The sequence below is a fragment of the Neodiprion fabricii genome, chromosome 4, assembly GCF_021155785.1.
Source record: "Neodiprion fabricii isolate iyNeoFabr1 chromosome 4, iyNeoFabr1.1, whole genome shotgun sequence".
Classification (NCBI taxonomy): domain Eukaryota; kingdom Metazoa; phylum Arthropoda; class Insecta; order Hymenoptera; family Diprionidae; genus Neodiprion; species Neodiprion fabricii.
Window position 1 is genome coordinate 24,165,931 of NC_060242.1, and position 22,551 is coordinate 24,188,481.

The following is a 22,551-nucleotide window of genomic DNA, read 5'->3' on the forward strand; positions in this document are numbered from 1 at the left end:
TTCTTGTAGGAAATTTTACGCTCTACAAAAAAGATCTGAATAAAGATTTGCCCATGTTATTTAAATGGGAAATAGAAAATTGAGAATCGCCACCTCTAAATATCAATATTAAGAGCTCATATTTTACCGAGGTCATTTTTGAGGGACACTTGGAAGATTTTTCAATGTTCTTCGAAAAAAAAAAAAAGTCGGTTTTTTTGAAACACTCTAATATACAGATCATAAAGTAGACTAAGTTATGCGTACTTCATCACTGCAAACTCGGACCCTAATTTTAACTGGAATATTTAAACATTTTGATGGAAGAAAGTGAAGCTGGAACGGGATCGAAAGATGTAAGGGAAACGGACGCAGCTTTTAGAGCAAGTCTCACACAGCTAGCTTCATCCAATCCCTCCTGGATCCCACGAATTATACCTGCGACTAGGCAGTCTCCGCAACCGCTAACACTGACTATTCTTTCCTGACTGTCGGTAGAAAAAGATATCGGAGGATACAATCGTGTCTGAACTTCAGCACTATCGTGATGTATCAACTGCCTGTCTTCATTGTAAAAAGGTTCAATCTTGTCTGCTTTTCGAGAGACCTGTAGACAGACAGCACAAATTTTACTTACTAGGAACAAGGCTTACTGGTCTTGAATAAAACTCTCATGTGATATCTATCTGCATTTAAGAATCACTTTTTTTTTCACAACTACCAGTGGTGTAGTTATGCCAATGCAACCAATGCGGTCGTGACCGGGCTCTTGACTCAAGGGTCCCCCAGCTAGGCCCAATAAAATGGATTTTTTTAAAACTATTTTTCGACATGGGCCCTCATCGAAAAGACCCTCGAAATAAATGTAGGCTTTTGCCTTTTTAGTAATGACTTATTAAGTTACTCGTGGAATAGTCATACCAGTAGCCCTTGAGAGCCAAGCGTTGTTAGAACAACTGGAACATGTTGAGCGACCTGTGCTGCAATTTTCATTACCGTCTCCAGAACCAAATTTTCAGAGTTAACAGGTACATCAATTTTCAAATATTTGGCAATAGCCATCAATTCGTTCTGGTTGGGTGAAATGAAGTGAAGACAATTTTTCCAGTACTCATTAGATTGAAAAATCTTTGTTGCTTTTGTCACATCTGTTGGCTCGTACCAAACTGTAACAATAAATCAATTACTAAGTACAAATTATATTTCCTCGTGTTACAGAGAGTTCATTAAAAAGAATGTTATTTTGCTTTTGGATTGAGTTGAAAAGAAAACCGTAACGCGCTATTTTCTCATGTAATTTAAATTTAGAAGCAAGGTTTACCAACAGACAATATCCGGTTGTAAACTGCTGGAGAAAGGAATTTAGTTATAATATAAACAGAAAGTGAAAAGGGCATAAATAAAACACCGTGAGAATATTTTCTTCGTTCGAAACTAATAATATTGATAGATGATTATTTGATTATTGCGTTTCCATCAATAATTCGATCTTGCTTGAATATATCATGACATACAGGCTATTAATTTTTTTCGCAAATGGCTGACCTGACAAATCGACATGAGCTATAACGGCATGAAGTAGGCAGCAGGCAGCAAATGCATTGTTGTTAGCTTAATCAACCTAACATTAGTTAGTCTGCGCGAGTGTCGGGCGTGAATAAATCGTTACACACCTGAGTAAATAAACATTGCTAATAATACTCGATAAAAGTTATTGTCGTCACATAATTTAACAACCATGGAAAAGTCGCGAACGTTAAAAGTGGCTGCCGCATGCACTGCGCTAGCATTTGCTTTTGTGGTTATTGCATTTACCACGCCCTATTGGCTAGAGACGGATGGTAAATTACCGAACCCAAAATTCATCAGACTCGGTAATTATTTAACAATGACTATTTGTATTTATATTTAAAGATAATTTTTTACTTTTATTTGTCTAATAAATTTTCATTTATCAAAATGTATTAGCTGCGCGCATGCTTGTATTCCGGAGAATGCTATGCATACTTTTGCGCACAAATTTCAATCATCCACTAATACACTCGTTGCGTACCTTCAATATTGTAGAACTGCAAATCGTACACAAAAGTTGATAGTGTAGTTAGCAAGATAGCATTGGGTGTCTGAATACTGTCTCACCAATAGGTAACTCTACAGAAATCAGCCAAAGGCATAACAATGTTTGTCAACATTTTCAAATACACACAGTCAGGGTGTTTAGCTGCCGAAAATTTATGGATTTTGAAGGTTTTTCTGTGATGTTATGATTATTTAATATTGTTACTTCGATATGATATGATAGAAATATTTCATCTGGTGTGCATTGCTTTATTTAGTGACTGCCAGATCCATTGCTCTCAATTGATTACGATAAAGATTACCATGGCCTATTGATATCCTGTACTAACTCGGCTGATTTCTCTATTTTACATATTCCATTTATTTGAACAGTCATTTATGCAAAAACTTTATTACGACTTCGGAAATTTTGGGATTCTCAAAGAAGTTTTCATTTCTGTATCATAAAACACCCTGTTTATGAATGATAAAAATGCTTTATTTTTAGTAAACATTAGACACGTGTATATTTTTTGTTCCCTGCATTAGTGGTCAATAACTTATTTTGATTGTCGTTACTTTTGATCCTTTTCTTATTTTTCCTTCCCTCAACTCGTTCGATTAATTTGTGTTTTAGGACTATGGGAGGCGTGTTTCCATAATTTTGAAGATATAAGGCATCTGTACGACACGAGATTCAATAGCTGTTGGTGGATCTTTGAAGAAGAATACTACATAATCCAAGACTTTCTACTACCAGAATTTTTCGTCGCGACTCAATTTTTTTTCACACTATGTTTTACGTTACTCTTAGTAGGAGGCTTTTTAACATTGATCTGCACATTTGGATCTCGCCGTAACGACAAATACCAACTGATTTTATGGGCTAATGGAGGTACCCTGACACTGAGTGCTACATTTGGAATAATAGCTGTAATTATCTTTGGAGCTAGGGGTGATGGTCGTGACTGGATGCCTAACTGGGAGCATAACGACGTTGGTTGGTCATATGCCTTAGCAGTGGTTGGAACTGTCTTTCTCTACATAGGGGGTATCTTGTTCCTGATTGAAGGTAGAAGAACCAGGAAACGAGAGCAGAAATCTCTGATGGCGGACCAAAAAACTCACACCACCATCTAATTGTCAGAATAACTACTATTCAGCAATTCATTCCAAAAATTAACACAACTCATCCGTTTTATACCTATATTCGCTTACATATTAGAGTTATAAGTTTAACGAAACTGTTCACTACTCCCAGAGTGTGTTTTTAATTATAGTTATTAGCACTTCACGAGACACTGGTCTATTTACCAAAATTTTAAACTTTGCCACAATTAAGTAGAAATTTCATAATGAAAACATGTTGCAGAGAATCGGCATTGTATTTATCGACCTGGTTGAAACTTACGTCATAGTTCGTGAATACAACACCCTTAATCACACAGAACGCATTCTTTTAGACTGTTTCAAATAATGGATGATGAGTGGACTGGCATACATAATTTCACGTTTTAGATGTATATTACAAAAGTCTCGACATTGAGAGCGGTCGTAAACAAGCTCTTACTTTTTAAATTTGTTTTATTATAAAATATGTTAGTAACATTCAATGAATTTGATTATACTATAGTATTAAGAAGACTCTTATGGCTGAGGGGTAGCTATTATTCTGAATATTTCTAGATCTGTTACAGATGATCATTTTTATTCTGTCATCAAATGCACTAGGAATAATGACGTGATGAATTCGCTATTCAACAATATACATATATGTATGTATTATGTAATACAAAATCTCAATAGTATCGCATCAAATGTATATAGGTAGAAAATGTACCATTGAATCTATTTTGTCCAAAAAATACCTGATTATATTCCGTCCATTAATGATAATGTTTTAATAACTATAATCTTTATACTAACCCGTTTTTTATACTATTATGCATAGATGTTTGGAACGCTGCCTGAAGCGAGTACGAAATTATGTAATTGGAAATTTGAAAATGTACAATTATTTTCTAATTCGTTTTGTATCTTTTATAGTATATTTATGAAGAGATCTTATTGTAATAAAAATGTTAACTTATTAAACTCATTAATTGTCGTCAGTCATATTTACGTAACTACCAACTAGTCACTTGCGTTTTCCCATGGAATAAACGAGACAAAGAGTCAGTCAAGACTCAAGGCATTGACAAATGTGATCTCTGATCTTAGATCTACGTATTATGCACCTCGCTTGAGATGTCCTGTAACCAGCCATACACATCCATGTGTCATGCATGCATGTATCAATTCCACATGGCGAAGTGAAATCAACATACCGTGTGATCCGCAGAAAATAAACCGATTTTTCCGATACAAAATATTCGTAGGCATTGTCGAAAACGTTTCGAAATATGATTGTTTTAAAAAATGAACATTAGTTCAATCAGATAGAAAATCTGTCGATTTTGAGTGGGATCTTTATCTAAATAATTATTATGCACCTCATCATTTACCCATATCGTCGTCGAGAGTTAATCAATTTTTTCAAATGTTATCAATGCCAATTCGGTTTTTTTATTGTTATTTTTGTGCAATTTTTAGTAAATTGCATTACTCGAACTAGACAAAATCCAAGAAGCGCATCAAAATTGAATGTACAGTTTGTCAATTTTGTTCATAAGTTGCACTCAATGTCAACGAAACCCAACAATCGGAAAACAATAGAAACGGATTGAGAATTTCAATACGATCTATTCCGATTTCTTTATCCAAACGGATGTTTCGTATTCTTTGAAAAAAATTAATTCGTATAGAAAGAATTGAATCGGATTGATAATTGCCATTCCTTATTCTAAATAAATAATTAAAACGAACAAGCTATTAGAGGTGGCATTGTCGCGAATGTGACGGGATAGGAAAGAACAGATAAAATCTAATAGAAACGAATAAACAGATTAAAACGAACAGTGTCTCATTGGAGTAACTCATGCTTAATTCGGAAACTTAAACAAATGGGATTCATAATTCTGCTAATCGTTCCGATTCTATTCTTTTCCGATTGTTGGCAAGTCAAGTCATATGGAAAATAAATTCCCATCCAAAAGCATTGGATTTACTACCTATTCGTGTGCTTTGTGGTTATCGAGAGTGAAGCCCAAAATTTTTAGCATGAGATCAAATTAACCAGGAACCCTTGCGAAGGTTGCTCCTAAGCGGATAAACAAACCGTGTTCCAACATGTAATTCATTTCAAACGGACCACCCTGTAGAAGACTGATTACAAATATACGGTGAATCGCATAGCGCGCAGTCAACTGCGGTAGTCACACACATGCAAGCAATTCACTCGCACGGTGTTGTTTAAATATCAAGTATGGCGGCTGACAAGGTAAACTGAATACATCCAGGGCGTGGTTCAGTTATTCGAAGTCGGGATTGAGTGCTTCATGTAATTCAAAACACCTGTATCGAAAACTGTGTGACTTTTATTTAGTATTTTATAAATAATCAAGTAAACACACGAACACGATGAGCACCACGTTGAAGAAGAGAAGTTTGTCCGGCAATGTGGGAGTGGTTGTATTTTTGATAGGTTTAGTGTGCATCTGCGTGAGTTTTGGCACCCCAGCGTGGCTTGTAAGTGATTATCGGATACCGGGAGCACAATTGGATAAACTGGGCTTATGGACCCACTGTTTCCGATCTCTGGCAAATCCAATAGAGGCTAACCCTCGACGCTATTTCGTCGGATGCAGATGGGTCTACGATCCGTTCACAGCGGGCTACTCGGATATCCGAGGATTCCTTTTGCCTCGTAAGCAATTCTTTTCTAATTGTTGAAATTCAAATAATTCAGATCATCAATATTTTTTCAATTACGGTATCTGCAACCTTGCCGGGCAAGTATTGTGGCCTGTATTACAAAAAATACTTGGCAAGAATACAAGATAATGTTATGTTGATCACTAAAATGAATCTTGCAAGTTATTAGGAGAATGATGAATTTGAATGTATCGCATATCCACTACTGTTTAAAATTCTTAATCACTTATGTTGAGGGTTTTTATACACGTTTTAATCGCACAATTGTGATATGAAAACATGAAAATTCCACATTCTACAAGTGTGTAACTACTCTTAACTTAAATATCATTATTCAATAAAGAAAATTACGGTATCAATTTGTATCATTCCAACGGTAAGCTTATATGATGTTATATTGAAACTGAAAAAGTACAATTGTTAGTAATTTTCAAAAGAAACTTGGACATTTCATGCAGCATTAATCTTAGATTTTTGTATTCAACTTATCACACTGTTATTGTATTTGTGGTGATTAATGTATGCTTTGTTGTTGTCATTACAGCTTTTATGGTAGCAACGCAGACTTTCTTTACTCTGGCTTTCTTGCTGTCAATCGTGTCATTTGGATTGGTACTGCTGTATGCTCTTTGCAGTGACCCTGAGCAACGACATTATATTCTATTGATACAAATAATTAGCTACCTACTGCTGGTCGCTGGAATTAGCGGGTGTTTAGCTGTTATTATATTTGCATGCCTTGGCAACACTGACCATTGGATGCCTGGGCATGTGAACAACTTTTTTGGTTGGTCATTCGGATTAGGTGTTGTTGGAAGCGTTGTCTTGCTGATAGCTAGTACTTTATTCTTTGTCGAAACTAATATTCAGCGCAAGAAACGCGAGTATCTTAAAGAATCCCAAACGCGCTTCCAGCTGGAATCTCAGGCCTAAGCTTTGATTGTTTATGTTCGTAAATAATTGTAAAAAAGTCCAGTAATTTCGCAGCAGCTTTTAATTCGAGAGGGTTTAACCCAGGGTAGAAATTTTTTCTTAGTACAGTATTTATAGATAGTATTTATGAGATTTTATCTTGCTAATACCTCATGGACTATTTAGCATCAGTCGACTATTTGTAGATGCAAGAATAGCTGGAAACATATGATGCTGTGCAGAAGCTAAACGAATTGCAATTTGTTTGTTGTTGATGTTATCTTTAAAAATTCATCGTAACAATGAAAATTATTTTTATTTCCTTTGACAAAGACGAAGCACTAAGATGTCAGTCAATCTTTAATATAAATTTCTTATACCCTCTTATATCACTAGTTATATGTGAGGTAATTTTGTCTACATTTTAAACTAACCGTAACAACAAATTTCGACAGGATAGTTTCCGAAATGTACTTGAAGTAAACTTGTAGTGCGTTATCTTTGTCCAATTTTAAAAAACAGTTAATAGCGCTGTGATAAATTTTTAAAAGTAATGTTGACAAAAAACAAAATAGTTCACTTTTCCCTGGTCTTAAGCTAGGTTGATCAAATTTGAGTAGTGCGCTTAAGAAACACTACGTTTAAGAGTTTAGGATGAAATGAGACAAAGATTCAAAATAGTTGCAATTCAATTTTTGGATTGACAGATGGGAATTGCATATAAAAAATCACTGTGAAAGTTTAAAGGCCATGAACCATAAGGATTTTTTACTTGAACTATATCAAATTATACGATAACGCATTATTCAGTATATAAATATACTTTATATTTAGCTCACAGTTAGATTAAGTTTTCGTACTGTTCAGAAAAGTTATATACATGGGCCAATTCTAATATGATTGAAGAAGATCATATCTTTTGAGTCTGAAATTTTTTTTTCTGTAATGTTAACGCACCATGATCACAGATCATTCCGTCTTAAATATTATCCGTCCGTATGTTAATTATTTGTTAATTGTCTGTATCTATAAGAACCGTCCGTAGTTTCGTAAGTATAGAGTTAAGCAGTGAAAAGTATTAACATTTTGTATATGATATACACCTGTTCTGCATTATCAAATAACTCTAATCTTAGTACAGCTATTGTGTAGATGATGATCTTATAGCGAAGTTAGTCTCTCCATAACGAAGTACCGTAGAACAACTATGGAAATCTAAAACGATCTCTCTTTATTCCAATTCTTGCAATAAGATGTATTTTGCACTTGCCGTAAGTTAAAGAAAAAAAATTTTAACCGTCGCTACAAAGTTTAATTTCAAGTAATGAAGGAAATTAGACCTAAAGCTACTATGAAACTCCATTTCAGTTTAACATATAAGTCTTTCATCTTCTTAATTCATTGACAACTTATTTTTGGGTTTGTAAAGGAAATGCTATAATTTAGGTGTATAGGATCATCATCTGGAAAATCAATAGCACTCTCTGTCCGAATGTAATGCATAAAAGTAATTTTATACACGTTTACCTTCATATATACCATGTTATTTTTTAAAAATAAAGTCTGGTATTTACTTCTTTATGTGACATAACAATTATGCTATTCACAGTACCGATCTTCTCATTAAGAAAACCAGTTATATGAAAAGTAGATTGATTCGGGAGAGAGAAAATGTTAGAATACATATTGTGTTTCATAAAATTGAGCTTTATGACCGTGCAGATGAAACCGCAGTAAAAATTGGTTGTAAATTGGGTGTCTTACCTGGAATGGTGCGTGGGGCAGCTATGCTCAAGGCTTCCAGAATTGTTGCCAATGGTGGATTCCCATCCAGGATTAATATTGCAGCTTTCTCCAGCTGAGAACGGTACTTTTGAACAAGGTCTGGAGAAATTGCTTCGTGAGCTGTCATTTCACCAATACCGAATTTACATTCCCCGACAAAGTCAAGTAGTGCCACATATCTATTGATGAATAAATTAGTAGTAAAATCTGAGTTGACGTGAAATATAACGTAAATTGATAGTTATGGGAATTGTCACTTCATGAGAATATGAATATACTATTATTCTTACCTAGCCGTGTTAACATCTTTTCGTACTTCCACCATGCCATCCCTACCCTGGAGGCTTTGTCTTAGAATTTTTCCCGGATTGTCATCACCAACAACTGATAATAAATTAGTTTCTTTAACTCCTAAGTTAATCAAAGCAGCAGCAACATTTCTGCCGACACCTCCACAACTCTCACGGCTCTTTCCGGGATGGGTTCTTCCGTCAAACTGCAATACGGAACGTCAGTTGACGAGTAATTTTTCATAATTCTTATAAAAAAAATAATTTTTTTTTGTAAAGTGTAGGGCAGAATATCACGTAATTTGGGATGTAAAGCAAGCTAAAATTAATTGAACGGAGTTAAAAACACCCCCATTCTTCAATTTGCCATCACATATTTCCCGAATTTTTTGTTGACTGCTGTACATTTGACAACAGAGCAATTTCATTCTACTTTTCACCGGAATGAAATCTTGTTCGATTCTTATTTTGGAATTCACTAAAACCTTGTTGAGACAAATGACGTTCAACGTAAATATGAAAGAGATCGCGAGTAATATTTTAATTTGTATAATTATTATTTAAGGCAAATTAAATACGATAAGTCAGATTTTATTTCACTATTGTGGCAAAAGTGGTTTGAAATACAAGTACAGTTTATTCTATTAATAGATGTTACGTATATCATTGAAATCCTAGAAAAGTATGTCTTCGTTTCTTGTAGTCAGGTGATGCATAATCGAAGTCTTGCATGTTAGCAGAGATTGTCGTGAAATGTAAACAGAGGTCGATATAAGGTTGCAGCCAAGCGTAATTCCAGGGGCTAGGAAATAACTACGCAGTGTAGATGTGTTATAGGTCGGAATAGCGTTCGTTCCACATGGTGGCAAATACATTTTACGTCGGTAGTTTCGATCCACAATGCCTCTTTTATGAATACATGCGAAAATAAGATTTAAAAAAACACATTGCAGAAATTGTACGGCGCGTGGCATGAAGAAGTTTATTGTTCATTCAATGAACGATTTTACTTTATGCCTTGTTTTATTTTTCCTTCTTTTTTTTTTTTGTAGCCGAATTGAAAATTTATTGGGACGTAAAGTGAATTTTTTTTTCTAACATAAATATCTGATCATGCCGCAAATATTCCGTCCATTAACACAGGTTCGAATTGGCTGAAATGCGCGATGCGCAGAGGCGTTCATTTTAGTTATGTTGTCTACCGTCAAGGCGTATCGTGAGGCTGAATGTCGACAGTTGGGTTGCCTACAGCCAGGCAATAATAATATTTGATACAGCTTTCCAAATTCATCATTTGAGTAACTTCCCCCCGCATCGTGTCTTCCTCGGCTTTATGGAATACGAATTATAGAAAGGGGATAACAGTATGCGAAAAAAATTAAATGTGATAAAAATTAAGTATCGATAATGGTACCCAGCTGATATATTTGTGCAGCTACAAAGTGTACAGCGATCGCGAAGACATCTGTTATCAATTGTTAAAAAATTCAAGTGTAAAGAACAACACGCACTAAGAAATATATAATAAATCGATAGTCAATTCAGCTAAGGCCCTTGACAACGTTTTTTGTCAATTGGTTTCTTTGAACTGCACTCAAAACGATTCGAGTGGGCGAAATATACAAGGAAATGGTAGACATAACGTGACAACAACGGCTGTGTGGATCACTTTAATTCCACTTCGATTACCAACTAATACGTAAAACCATCATCTCACGATGCCGATCGATCGCAGCGACCTTTAAATTAATCCGATATCCCAAGGTTAGTGCAAAAGATTAAATACTACAATTATATTAACTATGATCTCATATTGACCCTTAAAAAATTGTGCAACGAACCCAGCCTACAAAAAACATCAGCGCGTTACAAATCATACGGTATAGCAACAAATTTTAACTAGACGCAGTGCAGTTATTGTTAGTGTAATTTCGATGCAACGCAAATGCTCGACAAAAGTGTTTATAGGTATATGGAAGTAGTTATATAGTATAATCGGATCATCTGAGCTTTGCATAAAAATGTCTCTACCAATGTTAATAGTTAATTTGACTACGGTTTTTTTTTCTTCAATTTCTCACAATTTTTTCAAATATTTCCTCAATTGTTGAATGCAACGTAATCTGTAATGTAAATTTAACCGTCAAAGGCGTGTAAGTATGTGTTTAAAAGTGGTAACGTGGGCGTAAGGATTGCAGGAGGGCTGGGGCACGCGCGAAACTGTGAAACGATCGATGTGCGCCCTTATGTAATTCCCCGGGGTACTTTACTTTAAATTTTTCGCCCAGTATATTGCCGCGTGCTATAATGCCAATATTATATTTGCCTAGTTCAGTCAAAGCGTCCGCTTGCAACAGATTTCTTCGAAACTGACAAAGACACATACATAAACAATAATTCCTCATTTCATATTCAAATGCAGAGTGCATTTCGCTGGACTTATTTCCGCATTAATACAAAATAAAAATAATCGTTACTTTTAAAGCAACGTGTATGCAATTAGCATCGAAGCAACTGATTTTCCGCGAAATTCCAATCCGCCTGCATAACAATGCATTCTATATCTAAAGCTTTTCTCGCCGATGCTTGAGGGCAGAAGCTTGCGAACAGTCGTGCGCGGCAGTTTGGCAGTGGTAGAAATCGATAATAGAATAGAATATATTCTAGGTATTGCATACCACTAGAAGAATATTGTTCACTCGAAAGGATTAAAAATTTATTCTCAATCTCTCGCAAGTCTTTCAATTACATTCATTTTTCCTAAGGTGTATATTAACTGCAGGTATATAATTATATTCCATATAATATTTACATCGCATCATTCACGATCAGCTGATTGCGTGACATTTTTCCCAGCGATGGTCGTGATTTCTTTGAATCCCGCAGGAGATGCACGGTTAATGAGGTATATAATATAGTCATGCATGGGATGGGGGGCAAAAAAATTGCACAAGTACGTTTCATGTTTCGAACGACAAGTAGCAATCAATTTAATTCCAAATGATTTCAGAACAGCGACAATAATTTGAAAGAGCTGTGTCTGGTATTTAGTAGAGCTGCCAAGTCTTCGCAAGCTTTTATGTAATCATTTAGTATTACGTAATAAATTGTATATTTAAATTAACCGGTAATTAGGGATGTCGGTAGATTCTTGAACGGGTGATTTAAATATAAACGAACGTTGTCTTACTGAAGTCTCAAATCATAAGGGAAACAAGAAACCGAGAACGGGTAAGATTCGAACCCGATTAAAGAATATAATTACTAGTTCACATTTATTTTAAACTTTAAAAATTAAATTTTTACCAATTATTCACATTAAATTTAAAAAATATGCAAATAAGATTACCGATTTTACTGTGTAAGTGTTTCTAGAAATTATGCGTTCAAACTTTTGATGTTTATCAACAAAAGTATATAAGCTGAAATATTCTCATAGCCTGGATTAGAAATCACGTGAGGGGCTTTTTAGTTATAATGACAAAAGTCAGAACAAAAAAATTACGTTTATAGGCTGAGCAACAAACAATCTTTCAGCAGTCAATTAAGTTAAGATATTCATACTCTTTTCTCAGCTACCAATGCAAATAAGTGGCACTTCGTATCATAAGAAATTTCACCAGTATTATACTAACTCTCTCAAGAATTAAAATTTTAACCACACTATATTCTAAAAAATTGTAATTACGCTTTAATTAAGTTCACTTTACTGTTCATGCGCCACCGCTAAAGATTAGCTGATTATAGAGAATTGCATACCTATTTGAAAGCTATGAGTTGATATTGTTTGCAGGAAAGTGGAAAGGTTTGATTTGAATAATTTACTAAGAAGAAATATATTATTTTAATGAAAAACGCATTATATTCGCAAATATATGATTAAAGCTTGTCCGAGGTTTCGTTTCTACTGGGATAGAATTTTGCGACTAGCTACAAACATGAAAGGTGCTTGCATACATGTATTGCGTAAGTGCTGTGCGTACTTTGTCTTGAAACCTCTGAAGAGTCTTGGCAGAATTGAAGGTGATTCTAAAAAATTTGCAAAATTTTCAATTTCTGTGTATGCAATTGTTGCAGAATGCGCCTGTACCAACACTTGAAACAGAAGGACCTGGAGGTGGGTACGGGCAACCTTACGCTGTCAACAGTAATCGAGTGACCTTGAATCGAGGAATAAGGCTGTCCGAAGATAAAGTGAAATAAGGGAGGATTGATAGTATGACGGTGATGCTGCTGCAACGCTCCGCGACGCCGCAATCAACGCACAGCCAGAATAACAACAATAACAATAGCACCAAACCACCGTTTTTATTCCTTTTAGAACAAGGCGCAGCAGAGCAAAGAAATAACATAAACAACAATAATAAAAGTGCGACGATTAACCGCAACAACAGTGTAGTCATCGGCAACTTAACAGCTGCCTCGTCACAAAATAGAAACATCGGGGGCGGTGACTTGGGAGGCAGCATCGGTGTTGCAGGTGGTCAAATTCCAGGCGAGGACATCGCGATGCGATATTATCGACTCTGGATCTATGCCTGCAATGTTGTCCTCCTAGGAAGTGCTCTCGGCTTTGTTGCCGCCGGTGCACGAACCCTTATCTTTTCTGGAGATACAAGACGCCGCCTAGTCCCTGGTGTACCAGGCCTCTTTGACCCGACCACCCTCTACGCTGTGCTTGCACTCGTGGCACAATTGGGTCTTGTGCAATTGCTCGGTTGCGTGGCAGCCCGAAGACTGAGTGCCCGTCTCTTAAACGCCTACTGGCTCTTGCTCCTTGCTCTTTTGTTTGGCGACGCTGTTGTGGGAGTCGCCTGGGTCTTCCGTTTTGAGAAAATGAGGGCTGAGCTGCGACCAACTCTTAGACTTCGACTGCAGACAGAATATGGAAAGGAAACACGATTCAGCGAGCAATGGGACAGACTTCAGAGAGAATTTGGTTGTTGCGGTGTCACTGGACCAAGAGATTTCACATCGCGATGGCCGCAGAGTTGTTGTTTTGCAATCGCAAACATGAGTGACACTTGTCAGCAGCCTTATTCAAAAGGATGCGACGAATCATTACTTCGCTGGCTAAGAAGAACTGCTGATTTACTGTTCGTACTTGGATTCTGTGTCATTGCCTTTACCAAGCTTTGCTTTCTTGGCATTTTGCGATATGAAATTCGCGAAATGATACAGAAGATACGACTACTTCGTGAACCTCCACCGCCTCCAACACCGTTCGCACAACCTCTAGCTCAAATTGTTCCTGATCCAACTAACAATAATGGAAGTATTCTACGCCGCACAACTTTGCAACCAACTACTGCTAGCTCTGGTAAGTCCTATGAAAAGGTATTTATACATCAATTACAATTATTATGACTTGCAGATACCTTAGAAAGGTTTTTGACTTGTTAGAAGTCCTGATCGAGGTACGGATACAATGGGTGCTATTATTGCAAGCTTAATTTTACCTGTAGGAAATTAAATTTTTTAATGCCTACATGCCACTGCGTTTTTTGTTGACAATATCGACATCGAAAAGCAGAAAATAATCCTTTTGAATTGCTCAAGATGAAAAAAGACAGAGGGCTTTTCGAACAAGAGATAATATTCATAGATATGCAACAGTAAAGCATTGTAATAATAGTCAAGTCATTACAGGCTTTATTATTACAGAGAAGTTGCATTAATTCAAGACAAATTGTTTTCTGTGAATCTGAAGATCAGCCGTTGGAAAACAAAACCAAACGTTTCTATGTATGCTTAGCTGGATTGTGAAGAAATCAAGTTTTGGAATACTGGTTCTCATCAATTTGATGGAAATGAAGTCACAAAGTACTTTTTATCTCTACACAGAAAGTTAGGATATTCTAAAAGAAAAAGAAACATGTTTAAATATCTATAACTTACTGCAAATTTATGGACACTTTTAACACTGTTTTTTTTCCCTACAGCAGTTCAATTCACAAAGTTATGCAGAGATATTAATTACAGAGCTACGAAGGCACGTCTGCACGAAAAATTTTCATCGAGACATGCACGAATTAATATTGTTAGATATAGCAGAATTCTTATAAAGCCGCAAATAACAACGTTTAAACTGTATACCAAATATTTTAGATGATTCATTTAACGGTTCCAGCCCTGACACTAAAAAAGTCTTCATCGCACTCCATTTGTATTGAATAAGAACCTAATAAATATGTTATTACAGGAAACGCAACGCTGTTGTTACAGCCTGACGAATGTGGAGGTGGAAGACATCCCCTACTGGCGCATGCTCTGCAAGATGGGGGTGCGGATAGTGATACAAATAGCCATTGTGCTCTGATACTTGAAGAAACAAATCCTTCACCTGCGAACCACAACTGCACATCAAAAGAAAAAAGCAACGGAAATAACAATTATGAAATGCGAGAATTTAATAGAAGATTATTGTTTTCCAATGGAAACAGCCAGGTGCTGGGCGTAGGAGGCACGGTACAAAATAGACACACCTGACTATGGAGATGGTGGCGACACACCTGGCACCATTTTCTACGAAGCAACAACAGACAACCCTCCCAAGTACTGTTATATAAGTAAAATTGACATAATGTTTTTAATCTGCCAATAAGCTCGCATGGGCTCAAGAACAGTGTTATGTGTTGATTTAGAAAAGTACGTAGGCACAGAACAAAACAGAAAACTAGTGCTACTGATTGTGAGCAAAACTTGACGAATAAGTGTGCAAATTAGACCCGTAACATGTGAAACGCAGGTGAGTAGCTTTAATAACTTTAAGGCATAAATATCCAACCCATATATAGGTGTCTGTTGACTAAGAATATAATCTGTCGCTCACCGAAATGATCAGTACTTTATTTAAGTAACATAAAATTTCATCGTTGGATATTCGTAGATGTTGAATTTTAAAGGATGGATGCAACTGGGTTGCGCTATTCGTCGAAATATCAAAATTATGTTGTCTTTAGCACGAGTATTCTGCGTTGATTCGTGTTATAGAGCATAAGGTTAAAATCACAAAACAAAAAAAAAAAAAAAAATTAAAAAATAACAAAAATGATTGGCTTCCTAGTTAGGATTAATTAAAATTTTATGATCATCGAATCGCAAATGCCAAGGCGATGGATTCGTTCATCTGTAGGCTGTATATAATATGATAAACATTAGGTAGTACTGCAATCAAACTGCTTATTTTTGAGAAACGCCACAGGTATTGATTGAGCTTGTGATTTAATAGATATTTTAATAGAATTCGATACGCATATTGTGTTGCAAAGAGAATGCATAAGAGAAACTGCGTCAATCAGTAAATGTTCCATTGATTATAGTTAGCTGATGTATGTGTTGTAATCATGCTAAAGAGACACAATTAGTATGACAGCCAAAATTCAATCGCAATATTTTTACTGTTTTACGAAATAGGTTTTATCATGAATAAGCGATTGAATTATTGTTAAATGTAATATGATCATACAAATGTCAAAGCTTAAACCTCGCTAAAACACCGCCTCTGCAGTTGCCTGTATAAAGTACAATTATTGTTTTATGATTTCACACTAACTAATTAGAAGGCTGCAGCATTGTCAAAAACATGAAACAAAAAAAAAAAAAAAAAAACCGCCCAAACCAAAAGACACGCTACATAAGAATCACACTAGACTATTGTACTGGCCAAAACGCAAAGCAAGGCTAGCGTAAGACACTAAAAGTTTTATAGAATTTTATATTCAGTCATATCATTGATATTATTTGTATATCTTATCTTAGGAGGTATTATTATATGAATCTCCTCTGATTCATATTTATATCTAACCACTCAAGTTTTATTTTCGATAAGTTACCGAAAATCTCAATTTTTATTAAACCTAACGCAGCAGAAATTTCTCATAAAACTGCAAAACATTAAAGGTCATAGCTCAAACGAAGGAACTTTTTTCGAATACATACGACTATTTTTGCTCAGATGAAATAAAATTAATTCCAGTCGTGAATTACAACAGTCGCTATTTTAACAATAAGCACAAAATTTACGTATAGTAAAAAACAATAATACTTTTTGTAGCTTAAAACTTCCAGCTTTGCTCACTTGATACACAGCTAATGCCTAATTGGAAACAAACGTAGGAGTATAGCTGAGCAATATGACGCCAAAAACTGAACTCTCAGTAAATCATTCAAAGTAAATTCTCACAAACTGTAAAGCTTTCGTTTTGTTACATTGAGTTAATATAGTACAAACAGTAGACGAAATACGTCATTTAGAAGTAAATACAGTCCAGTTAGAGTAATACATTTGCTACGATCAAGTGTCAGAGTGTCATATTTTCATTCCCAATACATAGGTCGCATTATCAAAACTATGGGTTGAAATATTCAATAACTGAAAGACAACTGATTTGTATCACTAATACGCAATAATCAAAAAAAGAAAACAAGAAAGGAAGAGAAGTGAAAGCAGAGAAAAAAATTTGGTAGTCAATACCTTCGAAGCAGCAGGTCCTTTGTAGGTAAGAATTAGAAAGGATCACGAGAAGAGAGCGATACATAAAGATATAGAGAGAGAAAAGAGAGAGAGAGAGCTTTAAATAGTGCCTGCTTTGAGTTTAACACCGATAACTATAAAATTACTAGATACTGTATTTATCTACTAAACGCAATAGAGAATACAGCAGAGTTATTGTTAGGGAAAGAAAGTATATAAAAACGGTGTGTAAAATTAAATCACTCCAAATATCTGAATGCGTAGTCTGCTATTAATTATTTTATTTGTGATATAATCAATATTTGAGAACTTAGATTTTATGCGGGTTGTCTGCACAAAATAATAATTACGCGCAAATCATTATCTAGCTATTACCAAATATTGTATTTATCATAGCTAGTTGATTTATTAATTTGTTTTATTCTACTCATTTTTCAGCATGAACCTTCAGCATTAATGTAAGATGTACCAAAATAATTATGAATCATTTCATATAAAATGGACTGAGAAGTATATGCTCAGGTTATTCGATACTACCGAGCTTAGCTGGTTTCCTCTAACCTTTTCTTTAGTATCCATCAATTTTTTCTACATCATATTTTCAGAAATCATCTAAATTATATACCCCATTACCTTCAATGCGTGTATATAAAGACCTATTAATCTGTATAATTATATAATATTACGACGCATACAATGAGGAGACATAAATATAATAAAAAATTGGTTATTTAGTATAATTTTTTCGTTAAAAAAGTCAACTCACATTTATTGTTGGTTCAGCTAACTGCACAACTGTGTCCAAGATTGCCCCACCAATTACTACCTGGAATGATAAGTAATTTTTTTAAATTTACACAAATGCTGATTACTCATTTAATTTTAAATGGATACTAACTATCATTTTAATCAAATCCCTCGACTTACAGGTCCAGATTTCTCACTCCTTGGTACTGTCTCAATATTTGGACTGCTGTCATGTGCATTTTTGATGATAGAAAAACGAACTGCAATCTCGGCTGCTACTTTTACATTATTTTCAATTAATGCCTTATCTGTGGATAAAAGGAAGTGCAATGTTTGTTGGAATATTTACGATAGGCATATGTAACAAACTTCTGTGCTTTGATATAATTACAACGTTTGGTATTAATTGAACATCTCAGAAATCAAAAGAAGTGATTTGGCTACACTCGAAAATTTGCATCATTTCTAACTAATGAATCAGAACGTAAAGTTTATTTGTAGATTCAAATAATATCAATTATAGGAAATTTGATTTCATATGAATTAATTGCTAAGCCCTTTTTAATTGCAAGTAAGATCTTTAATCCCTATTATCAGCCCCTGATTTCACATATCATCAACGATTACTCATTCCAAGGTATATACATTATAATGAACAATGTTTCATAGAGAATGCAACGTACTAGACCGAAGGGATTGTCCCGCGGTGATTTCAGTCAGCCGTTGCAAAAGAAATGGAGTCGTATCTTTTCCTGTGATATTTTTCTGCTCTGCGTCTCTCAATGCCTTTATTATGGCGGTTTCCATCTCCCCAGGATCTAGGGAATACTCTTGAGGGATTGGTACAGCAAACAAAATTCCGCCAGCAAGAGCAAGTTCTCTGTGCGCTTTGATCAAATTTGCTGCATCTTTAGGACTAGCAACTCGATAAGGAGATTGTATTTTATTTACTGTCTCTCGGCAATAAAATGCTGGAAATGTATCCCCATCCCCTACCGTTACTACAGGAATTCCTTGAGTCTCCTGCAACGGTAAATGTAAACCTATTATCACCAAAACTGTAAATGACTAAAGAAAGATCCTGTATCAGCTTGTGAACAAAAATTTCATACAAAGAAGAACCAATTAGTATCAAAACCATATTCCTCAAGAGATCAGGTAACTAACTTTTGTATTACATGGATAAATTTAGTCATTTCAATAATGATCACCAATATACACATTAAAATTCGACAAATTTGTTCATTATTCAATTTTAGTAGTACATTAATTGTTTTGCTGAGAGTCTCACTTACCAAGAACTCTAGGGTTTTGGGAATGTCAAGAATTGCCTTAACTCCGGCACAAACGACTGCAATTGGCGTGCGTCCTAGTTCCGTAAGATCAGCACTGACATCAAATGTCAATTCAGCAAAACGATGTACTCCTCCAATACCTCCTGTAGCCATGATGGGAATATTTGCTATATTTGCAACTAGAATTGTTCCACTGACTGTGGTACCACCATTCAGCTTGTTTGCAATGACAAAGGGGAAATCTCTGCGCGAACATTTAACAGTCTTTGCTCGTTCACTTGCAGAAAGCCTTGCCAGCCCTTCTCTATCAATACCGACACATACTTTGCCATCCAAAACTCCTATTGTCGCTGGCACCGCTCCCTAGGAATGAATAAGTTGATAAATACTAAAATTGAGGTATTCACAACTCTACCCGTTGTTCAAGTTCGAGCCCGCAATACTTAGAATTTATGAATTAAAAAGTTTATGATTGGTGCAGGGAATAATTAATTATACTTCTCGTTTCAAATTATTTTGAAAATATAAAAATTGAGTTTTATACTGATATAAGTCTGTGATATTTTATTCCAAAGCTTCATCTTAGATTGTCTGTTTCTGATAATTTAATGGCTAAGTCTCGTCAACAGATATCAAGTCAACATACTATTCATGAGAAAAATCTCTTTTTCATAATTCAGTAGAAATACTATATAGGAGGGTTAGAATTAGATTTGAAATCAGCAACTTTAAAACTGTATATATAGTATGCTGGTTTAACTAAATATCTCTATCCGCTTTTAGGAAATTATTGAATTTCTTTCTGATTTGCAACTTCTTTGGCAGTAAAAAATTGTGACTAGAGTCACTAGGCTGGATTTTGTATCTGTTATTCAGTTTGTTTTTATCAATTACTTTCATTGTTAGTGCACAATTAGATCTGATGCTATTTACTGTGGGTTGAATGTTATTTTGACTTGATTGTCACAGCAATGTGAAAGAGACCGGGTTAAACCAATCTGAAAGAATATTTATAGGGTAGGAAATACTATTTCTGACATACTACAGGTTAGTGAAATGATAAAGATCCACATTTGCCACCTTACAATAGGACAAATTGCTACAAATTTTACCTGAAAATTAAATTAAATTAACTAATAGGAGAAATATTGAAAGCATGTGTTTGTTTTTCCAAGCTTTCTTTGGGCAAAAGAGAACCAATTATTGTTAAGGTTGAAGTTAACAACGTTAACGCCACAAGTTTTGTTTTTCAATTACTATTTTCAACTTCGTAAAGTCTTTGAAGAGATTTAATTTTGGGAAAATATGAATATGTTTTACTTTCTTGATGGCTATTGGACTTCAGAAGTACTAATGTTGCACAAAAATTATTTATCCTAAAAATGCGTCATTACATTAATATCACGAATTTCATTGATGTTAACAGTGAGCTTCGTTATTGAAGCAGTCGATTTTGAGAAAACCATCGGCAAACTTTGCATATTTAGTACATTTTCTTTTTTCATTTGTCTGTTGTGAATATTTTACATACAACCATTATATAGATCTCCAAATTATTTATTATTTTCATGGACTCTTTACCACACTGAATACCTGGTTTAAAGGTGATGTGGAACAAAAAAATTATAATATTGTTATAAAGTCAATTATTTGTTAAATTTATTTATTACTAATATTCCGTTTACAATTAATATTTACAAATGTTGATATCCGTTATAAGTTGGCAGTAATACATAATGTTGCAGATTTTGTATATTTAAAAATATGTGAGTTGTTTCGAGTGAAAAATAACATATATTTCTATGATTATTGGCGACCACAGTAGGTTGGTGACAGAGATAATATCTGTTGTTTAGATCATTTAGGCCAATAAGTTAGCAGAAAAACCGCATTTTACCAGTGTAGAATAAATCTCAACCAGGCCCGTGGGACATCTTTAACCAGCGATAGTATTTTATAAGGACTGAATATTACTATTCAACTCAAATGATGACTCTAATTATACTTCTTGGGGATAACCATCTCATATTTCTTCGGCGTTGAAAACGACGTTTGGGAATCAGGGATTTTGCATACTAGCATTGGTTCCAACGAAAATTGATCAAACAATCAAAAATAATATCACCACAATATATCTAATAGAGTTCTTCATTCGTTACAGGCACTGTTATAGGCTATCTCAGGCTATGCTATTCCTGACGCAATTTCAGATGTATTAGATTTTGAAGATTTGTTAACTAAAAAATCACAGATCACCGATGCCTATAATTACCTGGTTTCTGACAACATCCTCAACTCTTAAAGCTGTTTCTAAATTATCGGGATAAGGCATGCCATGTGTGATTATAGTTGATTCCAACGCGACAATCGGAGTATCATTTTTCTTAGCTTCTAACACTTCATCGCTATAAACTAGAGTTTTATTTTTAGTACTGAATCTCCTATGGTTCACTAAACACTTCTTAAACGTTGATATTGTGGAAAAAATACGAATACTACAAAATGCACGAAGCATGATGAATGCACATACGTGATCAGCATTCTTAGTTACTAATATTGTTATTATCTCACTTATCAGCATAAATATTATTATGTATAGGTATGGACACGAATGTATAATCCAAAGAGTATTTCTATACATATATCACTATTGGACACTACGTGCAGTGAAACCCGTGTGCCATACCGGGCAGTACCATAACCCTAATGACCATAACCTACATTGTTCATTCATTCGGCGTTTTTTTCACTAGTGCTTGCACCTCGCACGCAATGGTCGTCAACCTAATGTTCGGGTGAAGCATTTACGGTTGGATTCTCTAAAATGGATCGACTTGACGTGATATAACTGATTTCTTTAACTGGATTTCCGTCTATTAGTTATTCCAGCTAAATTCCAAAGGAACGACCAATTACAGCATTGGTACAAGGGAATGTCCCAATCTAATTAGAGTTACAATGTAATATATTCTTGATTGAGTTCCAACCTCTCCTATGTGAACTTTGATAACGTGGAAACATACTCTAGGATTGACACCTGTTATTCAAATAATATATTGTACATACACCAGTGGATGGACGGTACCATCTATTGATTACAGAAACCAACTTCCACGGCCGAGCTCGAAATAGCCGTGAATAACACATGACGAAAAGGCGCCCTTACGCAAACGCTGCATATTTGAATAGTTCGAAT

At 35.0% G+C, this 22,551-nt stretch overlaps 4 protein-coding genes across 10 annotated transcripts; 3 read left to right on the forward strand and 1 right to left on the reverse strand.

Annotated features, from left to right (window-relative positions):
* Window positions 1-94: 94 nt before the first annotated feature.
* LOC124179983 (pseudouridine-metabolizing bifunctional protein C1861.05) lies at window positions 95-22,547 on the reverse strand. Of its 2 annotated transcripts, none has more exons than XM_046564915.1 (9): window positions 22,422-22,547; window positions 19,356-19,718; window positions 18,744-19,083; window positions 18,241-18,368; window positions 18,080-18,139; window positions 8,838-9,043; window positions 8,527-8,726; window positions 901-1,145; window positions 95-586 (listed from the first exon to the last, which is right to left on the reverse strand). In XM_046564915.1, the coding sequence occupies exons 1-9, from the start codon at window positions 22,500-22,502 to the stop codon at window positions 275-277; spliced, it is 1,935 nt and encodes a 644-aa protein (XP_046420871.1). In that variant the 5' UTR covers window positions 22,503-22,547; the 3' UTR covers window positions 95-274. The 2 variants fall into 2 exon arrangements, with proteins under 2 accessions (XP_046420871.1, XP_046420870.1); XM_046564914.1 differs by lacking the exon at window positions 22,422-22,547 and adding an exon at window positions 21,628-21,996.
* LOC124179992 lies at window positions 1,536-4,135 on the forward strand. Its single transcript, XM_046564935.1, has 2 exons — window positions 1,536-1,853; window positions 2,675-4,135. Exons 1-2 carry the CDS (start codon window positions 1,718-1,720, stop codon window positions 3,175-3,177), a joined length of 639 nt encoding a protein of 212 aa, XP_046420891.1. The 5' UTR covers window positions 1,536-1,717; the 3' UTR covers window positions 3,178-4,135.
* Window positions 5,345-8,343, forward strand: LOC124179991. Its single transcript, XM_046564934.1, has 2 exons — window positions 5,345-5,842; window positions 6,395-8,343. The coding sequence occupies exons 1-2, from the start codon at window positions 5,557-5,559 to the stop codon at window positions 6,781-6,783; spliced, it is 675 nt and encodes a 224-aa protein (XP_046420890.1). The 5' UTR covers window positions 5,345-5,556; the 3' UTR covers window positions 6,784-8,343.
* LOC124179988 lies at window positions 10,058-17,849 on the forward strand. 6 transcript variants are annotated; one of them, XM_046564926.1, is made up of 4 exons: window positions 11,448-11,619; window positions 11,694-11,742; window positions 12,915-14,157; window positions 15,040-17,849. In XM_046564926.1, exons 3-4 carry the CDS (start codon window positions 13,056-13,058, stop codon window positions 15,324-15,326), a joined length of 1,389 nt encoding a protein of 462 aa, XP_046420882.1. In that variant the 5' UTR covers window positions 11,448-11,619; window positions 11,694-11,742; window positions 12,915-13,055; the 3' UTR covers window positions 15,327-17,849. The 6 variants fall into 6 exon arrangements, with proteins under 6 accessions (XP_046420881.1, XP_046420882.1, XP_046420886.1 ...); XM_046564925.1 differs by lacking the exons at window positions 11,448-11,619; window positions 11,694-11,742 and adding an exon at window positions 10,058-10,601; XM_046564930.1 differs by lacking the exon at window positions 11,694-11,742.
* Window positions 22,548-22,551: the final 4 nt, after the last annotated feature.